General features: G+C 44.5%; 1 protein-coding gene across 2 annotated transcripts in view; it reads left to right on the top strand.

Moving 5' to 3' along the window:
- Window positions 1-3314: 3314 nt before the first annotated feature.
- The window catches only part of DENR (density-regulated protein), a 20549-nt gene continuing 12116 nt past the window's right edge, over window positions 3315-11747 (top strand). For both annotated transcript variants that reach the window (XM_011964512.1, XM_011964513.1), the window contains exons 1-2: window positions 3315-3485; window positions 4227-4341. In XM_011964512.1, the coding sequence (XP_011819902.1) occupies window positions 4236-4341 (106 nt within the window). In that variant the 5' untranslated portion in view covers window positions 3315-3485; window positions 4227-4235. The remainder of the gene's footprint in view (window positions 3486-4226; window positions 4342-11747) is intronic.

An 11747-nucleotide genomic window follows, 5' to 3' on the forward strand; every position in this document is an offset into this window, starting at 1 on the left:
GGCTAATTTTTTGTATTTTTAGTAGAGATGGGGTTTCACCATGTTAGCCAGGATGGTCTCGATCTCCTGACCTCGTGATCTGCCCACCTTGGCCTCTCAAAGTGCTGGGATTACAGGCATGAGCCACCACCCCTGGCCTTGTGTTTGCTGCTTTGTGAGACACAGTCTCATTCTGTTGTCCAGGCTGGAGTGCAGTGGCACCATCACACCTCACTGCAGCCTCGACCTCCTGGGCTCAAGTGATCCTCCCACCTCAGCCTCCTGAGTAGCCGTGTCCACAGGTGTGCACCACCACACTCAGCTATTTTATTATTATTATTATTTGTAGGGATGCGTTCTCTCTATGTTGCCTGGGCTGGTCTCAGACTTCTGGGCTCAAATCATCCCACCTCACCTCCCAAAGTGCTGGGATTACAAACATGAGACACTGCACCTGGCCCTTTGTAAGGATTAAATCAGCTAGCATGTCTAAGACTGTTAAACTTAGAATAGGAACTTTATCTCTTTTGTTCACTGCAGTATTCCTGGTGCCTAGCACAGTGCCTGGTACATAGTAGGAACCTAAGAAAATTTGGGGGGATGAATTCAGCTGGACTCTGTTCCCCTAAATGAGCATGGTTTCTGGCATATAGTGGGGAGTGGGTATCAATACATGGAAGGTATTATTATTGGAATCAAACATGCTTTGGTGGGGACAAGATCTTTTCTTCTTTCACTAGTGTGGTGTTGACTCTCTTGCAAGGGGGGATCTCCTCTTTTATTTAAGAAAGGTCTCAGTGGGGAGGCCACATGCGTGAATCTCTGGTGGAAAATATTGTACCACATGGCTTAGTGCACACATAAATAAGTTGTAAACAGAAAAAGTGGTGGTAGTAGCAGTGGTGAATGATGTTGGCAGGGAAGGAGGGGAATAAATAAAATGGATGTGAGTGAAGGATGAAGCAAAACAGAAAAGAACAACATTCACAATCTACAGAGCATTTCTGGGGTCATCATTCCCTTAACTCTCACATCCCTGCAAGCGTTGTAGTGTTGTGGGAAGTGAGGGACCCTGAAAGGAGGGACCGGCTGAAGCCGTGGCAGAAGAACATAAATTGTGAAGATTTCATGGACATTTATTAGTTCCCCAAATTAATACTTTTATAATTTCTTACACCTGTCTTTACTGTAATCTCTGAACATAAATTGTGAAGATTTCATGGACACTTATTACTTCCCCAATGAATATCCTTGTGATTTCCTATGCCTGTCTTTACTTTAATCTCTTAATCCCGTCATCTTCTTTGTAAACTGAGGAGGATGAATGTCGCCTCAGGACCCTGTGATTGTGTCAACTGCACAAATTGTTTGTAGAGCATGTGTGTTTGAATATGAAATCTGGGCATCTTAAAAAAAGAACAAGATAACAGCAATGTTCAGGGAACAAGAGAGGTAACTTTGAACTGGCCGCCGGTGAGCTGGACAGAACAGAGCTATATTCCTCCTCTTTCATAAGCAAATAGGAGAAATATCACTGAATTCTTTTTCTCAGCAAGGAACATCCCTGAGAAAGAGAATGCGCCCTGAGGGTAGGCCTATGAACAGCCCTCTCAAAGCGGGCTTTTATGGTCTTTTATGGTCGAAGCTGAAGGGATGAAATAAGCCCCGGTCTCCTGTAGCGCTCCCAGGCTTATTAGGATGAGAAAATTCCTGCCTAATAAATTTTGGTCAGACAGGTTATCTGCTCTCAAACCCTGTTTCCTGATAAGATGTTATCAATGACAATGCCTGCCGAAACTTCATTAGCAATTTTAATTTCACCTCATCTGGTGGTCCTGTGATCTCTCCCTGCCTCCATTTGCTTTGTGATATTTTATTACCTTGTGAAGTATGTGATCTCTGTGACCCACACCCTATTCGTGCACTCCCTCCCCTTTTAAAAATCGCTAATAAAAACTTGCTGGTTTTATGGCTCGGGGAACATCACAGATCCTGCCAACATGTGATGTCTCCCCCGGACACCCACCTTTAAATTTCTCTCTCTTGTGCTCTTTCCCTACCCAGCCGAGACACTTAGGAAATAGAAAAGAACCCACGTTAAACATCGGGAGTGGGTTCTCCCGATATTGCAGTGTTATTCCCATTTCACAAACGGGACTCAGGCTGAATAGGAAGGGATTTTCTCAAGATGAAACGAGACACAAGGTACGTGGTTAAGTCTACCAGGCTTCAGCCTCCTGAGAAAGTCTGAGATAGGGTAGATTAACTCCAATTTAGAACACCTATAAGGATAGGTAAACACAAAGGTGATAAAAAATTATTGTTAGGAAGTGAGACTGTGGACAATGAAAGACACATAGATAGCATTGATATTATCTTTTCAAGAGTTTCCCCTGGGCTGGGTGCGGTGGCTCATGCCTGTAATCCGATCACTTGGGAGGTCGAGGCTGGCGGATCACCTGAAGTCGGGAGATTGAGACCAGCCTGATCAACATGCAGAAACCCCGTCTCTACTAAAAATACAAAATTAGCCGGGCGTGGTGGTGCATGCCTGTAATCCCAACTACTCAGGAGGCTGAGGCAGGAGAACAGCTTGTGGTTCCAACTACTTGGAAGGTCGAGGCTGCAGTGAGCCGTGTTTGTGCAACTGCACTCCATCCAGCCTAGGTGACAGTGAGACGCTGTCAACACATAAAGGATGAAGAAAGGAAGGGAGGGAGGGAGGAAGTAAGGAAAGAAGGAAGAAAAGGAGGGAGGGAAGGGGAAGAGAGAGAGAGAGACAGAGACAGAAAGAAAGAAAAAGAAGAGAAGAAAAGAAAGAGAGAGAGAAAAGGAGGAAAGAAAGAATTCCTTTAATTTAGTGTATGGTGTTAAAATGCAACCACACGCTCTATCCCGCAGAGAGAAAGGAAGAGAGGAAGGAAAGAAGGAAGGGAGGGTGGAAGGGAGGAAGGAAGTGAGGGAGGGAGAAAACATTAATTTAGTGTATGGTGTTAAAATGCAACCAAAAGCTCTATCCGGCTGCAATCTCCCCGCACAGGAGTGATTTATGCAGTAGTTGGAGGTTAGTCAGAACTCCAGGATACACCGCAGACACCAGGGCGATGATCCTCCGGCCCATTAATAGGGAGTCATTTCTGACTCACGTGCACTCTCCGCGTTTCCAAGTCGCGCTCCCCTCGGCACACCCGTCTGGAGGATTCATCCTCTCCAACGGGTGACTAGCACCGCCTACCGGCGGCCCGCCTCTTGGCCGCTTGGCCACGCCCTCCGCCCTGGAGCGCAAGGCGCATGATCGCCAATTTTTCTCCGCCCCCGTCTTCCGGCTTCTCGCGACATCCGCCCAGCGGCGGTCGGAGTCTCGCGATAAAGGCTCATTGTCTCGCGGGAGCGCTGCGGGCGGACTGGCTTTCGGGCGGCCGTGGCCGGGGAGGCGAGTTGCATGTGTCGGTTCAGCTGGCGATAGCGGCGGGAGCGGAGCCGGCGGGGCCTGTGCGACCGCCTGGGTAACGACACCAAGTGCTTCTCCCGCTCCCCAGAAGCTCGTAGAGAGTGTGGGGGAAGCTGAGATGCTGCCTGGCGGAAGGGGGCCGGGCCGGGCGTCTCCACACCCCCGCCCACAAGGGCCCCTTCTGGCGTCTCCGGGGTTGCTCCTTCGCCTCAGACCTGGTCGCCCTTGTCCCCTCAGTGCTCTTACATTCTGTCCTCGTTTTCTCTTCACATCCTCCTTAGGCTCTGGTCACCCCGCCCCCTCCCATGCCCTTTTTAGAGTCCCCAGGCCCTTCCCGTGGCGTTTAGCTGCCCCCACACCGTGCACCCCGGGCTCCTCTGATGACCCACCCCTCGTTCCTTGGCATTTCCAGCCTCTGCATTCGGCACCTTTGTAGCCCTTCTCTCTTAGTGCAGTTTGCATCCCTCCCAGACCACCCTTAGACCTTTTTGCTCCGTGTCTGCCTAGGGTACTCACCCCATCTTTCCTTCCCCATTGCTTCCTCTTTTTACTAGTGAGTCCCTCTGCCCCATCCTTCATGGTCCATTTGCTGCTTCCTTCCCTGTAGGTCTGTGGACCAAGGAGATCTTGTGCCTGGGATTGCTTATATTTTATGAATCGAATGCAGCTTGTGTCCCCCACTCAACAACAAAATGGAAACAGCTGCGGGTTGGGGGGATTTCTATTGAGAAGAATGCTGTTCTTCTGGGGTCTTCATTCTAAAATAGTGAGGGTGTGTTATTTTCCTTGCTTACAGGTTTGTGAAATGGCTGCTGACATTTCGGAATCCAGCGGGGCTGATTGCAAAGGAGACTCAAGGAACAGTGCCAAGTTAGATGCCGATTACCCACTTCGAGTCCTTTATTGTGGAGGCAAGTGTTGGTAGCCACAGAATGACTTTTACTCACTATATTTTTATGCATTATAATAATAGTTTGACATTTGGTGGTACTAAGCTTTTTCCCCCATCTTTTTCATTTGGTGAATTTGTGCTGGGGGAGAGGAGTGCTGGGGAGCAGGAGGCATGAATTAACAGCTTCCCAATCTGAGTGATTTGTGTCTGGCTACTCTGACTGAAGAAGCTTACAGTCCGTTTGGAATAGAGATGTGCAGCTAGGTTATTTCAGCCTGCAGGTCCTCAAGGTGTACGCTAGTCTAGCTATCAAAGGAGGGCTTCTTGGAAGATCCTGAGTTAAGGATGGCAAGGACTGGATGAGAAGGTGGGGAAGGGCGTCCCAGACAAAGCGAACGACTATGTAGAAAAAGCTTGATGGTGGCCGGGCGCGGTGGCTCACACCTGTAATCCTAGCACTTTGGGAGGCCGAGACGGGCGGATCACGAGGTCAGGAGATCGAGACCATCCTGGCTAACACGGTGAAACCCGGTCTCTACTAAAAATACAAAAATTAGCCGGGCGCGGTGGCGGGCGCCTGTAGTCCCAGCTACTCGGGAGGCTGAGGCAGGAGAATAGCGTGAACCCGGGAGGCGGAGCTTGCAGTGAGTGGAGATTGCACCACTGCACTCCAGCCTGAATGACGGAGCGAGACTCCATCTCAAAAAAAAAAAAAAAAGAAAAAACTTGATGGCTGATGGCTGTCTGTGAAGAAGCGAGCAGCTTTGAGTTTGTATGGTGTATCGTATAGGGAGGGTGCCCATTAAGGAGTGAGAGAAGGTGAGGTTGGAGTGTTGGGTGGTAGGACAGTTAGCAAAGTCTTCTTGGTTTGAATCATGATATATGCATTAGGTTTAATCAAGATCTTTTTCACTTTCAAGTGTTTTTCTTCGTTTTCAATATAGAAATATTTGTGAATTGTAAATGCTGTATGTATTCGCATCTTGGAAACTTTCAGAAAAATTTGAAGATACAGGACAGTAAAAGGGCAAGTAAATATTTTTTCAGTAAATATTTCTCAGAACTTACTGTGTGCCTAGTGATGTTTTAGGTGCTGCGGCTTGAATAGTGAATAAGTCAAAAGATCCTTGTTCACATGGACCTTACATTCTGTGACTACAGTAGAGACCTCATCTGACATTTAAGTACCGTAGAAGGAGAAATGATGTCATTGAGTTAAAAAATTCTAACAATTCATTATTTATTGAGTATCTTCGATAGTGAAATAAACTTAGCACACAGTACCTCAGCAAGAGTAGGCGGTGAAACTTTTTGTAGGGCTTGTTGAGTTAGGTTACAATATTGGTCTTACTTGGTTATATTATTTGCGTTTGGAGTTACAGACCAGGTCTTGCATTTTGACTGCAGCACTTACCGGGTTTGTGACCCCAGGCAGGTTACTTGATTTCTCTATTCAAGTAACTTTCCCAGGGTCCTTTTCTAAGGTCTGTAAAATGAAGATAATGATTACATCTTAAGTCAAATGATTCGTATAAAGTTCCAGGTACAGCAACTAACATGAGAATTTAGTTCATGAAATGCTATTACTATATTAGAAAAGTATACTAGTTTGGTTTCTTCACCTTTGTGTGGCAGATGTAGTAGAGAGCTATTGTACTCTTTCATCAAATTTAGGAGTCCATATTTTATAAGGTACACTATTGTTTTAGGTTCCACTAAGAAAAAGTGATACCAGTTAGATGGACATGACATAATTAGAAGATGTAGCCCTATAAAAATTTTAAAAATACGTTAGAATTGATGAAATACAGTATATGAAGACCATGCTGTTAAATTGCTTATGTCATTCCTAAAGTAGCTTTTATAGTATTACACTATTCAGACCAACCCACCGATAATTTATGTTGACAGGAGGCCCCTAATCTTTTGGAGAAGGTTTTTTTTTTTTTTTTTTTGAGATGAAGTTTCACTCTTGTTGCCCAGGTTGGAGTGCAATGGCGTGATCTCGGCCCACTGCAACCTCTTGCCTCCCAGGTTCAAGCGATTCTCCTGTCTCAGCCTCTGGAGTAGCTGGAATTACAGGCATGTGCCACCACGCCCGGCTAATTTTGTATTTTTAGTAGAGACGGGGTTTCTCCATGTTGGTCAGGCTGGTCTCGAACTCCTGACCTCTGGTGATCTGTCCACCTCAGCCTCCCAAAGTGCTGGGATTACAGGTGTGAGCCACCGCGCCCGGCAAAAGGTTTATTCTTTTCATTTCCTTCTCTACTTTGTATTGGTATATAGGCAGTAGGATGGGGAAAAGGATACTTTTTCATTAAGGAGTTTAAGGTCTAGTTAATGAGAAACATCTAGGGAATATTAAATGGTATTGACTATAACAATGAATTAGACATTCAGGAAAGGGGGAGGTCTTTGTTCAGAGGGAAGTAGAGAAGTTTTCAAGGAAGTAGGGTTTGAGTTAAGCCTTAGGTGATGGGTAGAACTTGCAAGGAAGGGATTAATAAAAACAATATAGTAGCAAATTTTATTATAGTATCTTCAGGAGAGACAGAAGAAAGGGCAGATGGTAGCAGAATGCTGGATTGGAGTATAGTGAGAAACCAGGATAGGTAGGATGAAGTCATTTTGTCTTCAGGGTTGAGACCTCAGACGCTGAAGTCTACCTCAGTTTAAATCCTGGCTCTGCCTTTTACTGACATTGTGACCTTGGCCAATTCACTCATCCATGAAATGGGGCATAATAGTAGAGACTACGTCAGAGGGTTCTTGAGTAAGTGAAGTAACACGAGGAAAATGCGTAACAATGTTTGGCACATGGTAAGTTCTCGGCAAATGTTATATGTTATTATCCCTGAAAGTCAGATGAGAAGTTCAGAGTATTCTAGAGAATACTAGCTTAGAGAAGTTCAGATTGTTGCTATAGTCTCCATCATCTATGAGGGACTTAGGTTGATGCAAAAGTAATTGCAGTTTTTGCCATTAAAAGTAACGGCAAAAACTGCAATTACTTTTGCACCAACCTAATCGGGTTTTTTGTTTGTTTGTTTGTTTGTTTTTTGAGATGGAGTCTCACTCTGTCGCCCAGGCTCGAGTGCAGTGGCGTGATCTTGGCTCACTGCAAGCTCTGCCTACCGGGTTCATGCCATTCTCCTGCCTCAGCCTCCTGAGTAGCTGGGACTACAGGCGCCCACCACCACTCCTGGCTAATTTGTTTGTATTTTTAGTAGAGACGGGTTACACCATGTTAGCCAGGATGGTCTCGATCTTCTGACCTCGTAATCCGCCCGCCTCGGCCTCCCAAAGTGCTGGGATTACAGGCGTGAGCCACTGTGCCCAGCCCCTAATAGTTTTTTGAGCAGGAAAATAAAGTGACAAGAGATTAATATGCTGCATTATTTGGAGGAAATAGAACCCACAAATTTGAAGGCCACTTTCAGAAATGTAGGTTTGAGGTAAATAAGTGCCTTGTTGAGAGTGTAAGCGGTATAAAAGTAAATAAAGAGGGTTAATTAAAGAAAAGATAAACAGTTTAATGGTGAAACAAGAAAAAAATTTAGGTGAATTCCATGTTTTGCAACTGAGAAAGTTGAAAAACCAGAACACCACTAAAAATGATGACTTTGAGAAAGATTAGATTTGGAGATAGATAATAGGCTGACTTCCAATACAGTGTATTTGAGTTTCTCCAAACGGAAGAATGCAAGTATGCTGCATTTGGCAGCAGAGAGAGACAGTATATGAGCTTTTCTAAGGGAAAAAGAGGGAAAAGTCAGAAAGATTCTTGGGGTGTACCTGGAGCGAGGTGAGCTGGGTGGATTTTACCACATAGAGAATTGCTTAGTTGGTGAGAAGTTTGAAAGCTCAGTGAAAATGTCAGTCTCTAGAAATCTTGTTTTAGTTTTCTGTAATTATGAATTAAAACCAAGGGGCTGGGTGCGGTGGCTCATACTTGTAATCCCAGCACTTTGGGAGGCTGAGGCAGGCAGATCATGAGGTCAGGAGTTCAAGACCAGCCTGGCCAACATAGTGAAACCCCGTCTCTACTAAAAATATAAAAAATTAGCCAGGCATGGTGGCAGGCACCTGTAATCCCAGCTTCTTGGGAGGCTGAGGCAGGAGAATCACTTGAACCGGGGAGGCAAAGGTTGCAGCGAGCTGAGATCACGCCATTGTACTCCAGCCCGGGCAACAGTGCTAGACCCTGTCTCAAAAAAAAAAAACACAAAAACTGAAGATGTGAGAAAAACTGATCACATTTATTTTAGCAAGATGCTCAGAATATAGGTTTCTGTTACATTTTTATATGATGATTACCTGTGAAACACCACTTTAAATTTGGAAACGTATGTGAGTAAAGAATAATATCTATTCCCTGTGACCTCAAAGGGTCAGTGAACTAGGACTAAAGTGGAAGCTACCGAAAGGTGCCTTTCTACCTTGTCGACTCTCTCCAGAACAATACAGACTTCCACTTAATGTAAAAACTTCTTATGCTTAATTGAAGAAACCAGTAGTAGAGATAGGAATAGACTGTACCTTTTAGTTTCTTTCTAACATTACCTTTTTGTAAAAGGAGTGGATTTTGTTAGCCAGCTTGGTAAGAAAGTATGATGACATTGTTAATAGAGTCCACGTCATAACCAACAATTTACAAAGACTATGAACAATTTTTACTTAGTATCTCTGATGTATAAGGTCCTCGGCTAAGTTCTGTGGAGGCATGTAAATTGGCAGAGGCTCTATCTGTCTACACATAACTTACACAGGGAAGATGATGAATGCTGAAAGAAAGAGACAAGAAATAGGCCGGGCATGGTGGCTCACACCGGTAATCCCAGGACTTTGGGAGGCCAAGGTGGGTGGATCACCTGAGGTCAGGAGTTCAAGACCAGCCCGGCCAATATGGTGAAACCCTGTCTCTACTAAAATACAAAAATTAGCTGGGCGTGGTGGCAGGCACCTGTAATCCCAGCTACTCGGGAGGCTGAGACAGGAGAATCGCTTAAACCTGGGAGGCGGAGGTTGCAATGAGCTAAGATCGTGCCACTGCACTCAGCCTTTGAGAGCAAAACTCCGTCTCAGAAAAAAAAAAAAAAGAGAGAAGTAGTAAAGATTAAGGACTAATCCTTAAGGAGGGGAGAGATTTGTAGGAAATTAGGGGGAGACTTCATAGAGGCAACCACAGCCAAATGAGGATTTGAAGGAAAGGTTGCATTCAGGCAAGACAGAAGGGCTGAAGGTTGGACTTGCCAGGCAAAGGTGTGGAGGTAGGAAAGTATTTAATAGTGAGTAGTGTAGAGGGAGTTTCGAGTGTTACAGTTTGGTTGTAATGTGGAATTCATGAAGAGGGGCAGCCAGAAATTACGGCAATGTGGTTTGGGGTCAAGTTCTGGGGCACTTGATTTGTAGATAATTGTAAGCCATTGAAAATTTTGGAGCAGTGAAGTTACATGAAGATGAATCTGGCAGCAAGATAACAGTTGAAGGAGGCAGGCTTATTAGCCAGGCTATAATAAAACTTTAGACAAAATTAATGAGCATTTAAACGAGTGGCATAAGTGAGGAAGAGAGGTTGAAAAATAAATTATGATGGTAGGATCAACAGTATAAAGCAGTTAATCACATTTGAGGACAAGGGAGAGGGGAGAAATAAACTGGACGTGGTTTTGGCAGACATTTCGTATTGTTGGAGTGCTTAGAGAAGAGGGAAAACCTTCCAATAGAATACCTAACTGATTAAAGAGAAAAGTAGAAGTGATAGTGACATAGGCATTTTTCTTATCATTCCTTCCCCCTCCCTCCCTTTACCCTTTTGCAAAAAGAAGGATGCAAATTAGAGAATTTGCTCTCAGCTAAAGTCTGGGGTTTCAGAGAGCAGCTTGAATTCATTTAGGAAACACGTTTTAAGCATCTGCTCTGTGGCAAGCTTTGTGCTCCATGTACAGAAGTAAGACATAATTATCTCCTGGAAACTTAGCTTAACTGGGAAGACAAACATTTTAACAGGTGAGTTATAATGTACTAATTGTATGCTAGAGGGCTGATCAGACTTCAGTGAGAATAAAGAACCAACCAGTAGTTCTACTTGGGAGAACTGAAAAAAGGGAAACTTAAAGTATTGAGTGGATTTTATGTTTGTATATTTAATCTTCAAAACTGAAATATTATGGTTTTATTGATGATAAGTTTCTCAATTGTATAAGTGGTGGGGCCGGGATTAAAATCTAAGACAAGCCATTATAACATCAGCTTCAAGGAAACTTTGCAGAATCTTGAAGGATGAGTAGGTGTTTGCTGAAAAGAATGGCATGGATAGAAGTTCATTGTTGGACCATGGGGTGGTAGGAGTTGAGTCTGGAGAAGTACAATAAGATGTTTGAAAAGTTCTTAATCTGGGAAGTGATGTGATTGGTTGTATCTTTTTGGATAATAACTGTTTGGAAGGAAGGAGGAAGTACCTGAAATGGGTTGAAACTGGCCACAGAAATCAAGTTTAAGAGACTATTTTTATTTTTATTTTTTCCACCCTCCTCCCAAAATTTAGAAGACTTTAAAGTATGAGATGATTGAGGCTTAGTGACACTGTGTGCAAAGTTAGTGATTTTGGTGACTGTTGACAGTGAAATTTGTAATTGAAAATACTGACTTTCAGGAAATTATTTGATTGTGGCTATTCATTCTCTGTTATAGAAAGGCATTTTTTTGTTTGTTTGTTTTTGAGACGGAGTCTTGCTCTGTTGCCCAGACTGGAGTGCAATGGCATGATCTCGGCTCACTGCAACCTCCGCGTCCCCGGTTCAAGCGATTTTCCTGCCTCAGCCTCCCGACTCAGCTGGGATTACAGGCGCCTGCCACCGTGCCTGGCTGATTTTTGTATTTTTTGTAGAGATGGGATTTCACCATCTTGGCCAGGCTGGTCTCAAACTCCTGACCTCGTGATTCAGCCTCCCAAAGTGTTGGGATTACAGGCGTGAGCCACCACACCCGGCCGCTCTGATGTATTCTTAAGACTAGATTTAGTTTATGATCTTCTGTCAAGACCATCACAGAACTGCTGTTAACTTCAGTGCATTTTATCAAGAGGTACCTGGCTGTGGATTAGTCCCATTCCATGTGGTGGTAACTTTGCTCATTTGGCCAGGCACAGTGACTCACACCTCTTATTCCAACACTTCGGGAGGCCAAGGCTGGCAGATCATTTGAGCTCAGGAGTTCGAGACCAGCTTGGGCAACATAGTGAGACCCTGCCTCCACAAAAACTTAAATAAATTAGCCAGGTGTTGCAAACGCCTGTAGTTCCAGCTACTCGGAGGCTGTAGTGGGGTGAACACTTAAGCCCAGGAGTTCAAGGCTTCATGAGTTAATGATCATAGCACTGCACTACTGCCTGGGTGACAAAGCGAGACTCTTGTCTCTTTAACA

This window comes from Mandrillus leucophaeus, unplaced genomic scaffold (assembly GCF_000951045.1).
Source record: "Mandrillus leucophaeus isolate KB7577 unplaced genomic scaffold, Mleu.le_1.0 Scaffold7, whole genome shotgun sequence".
Taxonomy (NCBI): domain Eukaryota; kingdom Metazoa; phylum Chordata; class Mammalia; order Primates; family Cercopithecidae; genus Mandrillus; species Mandrillus leucophaeus.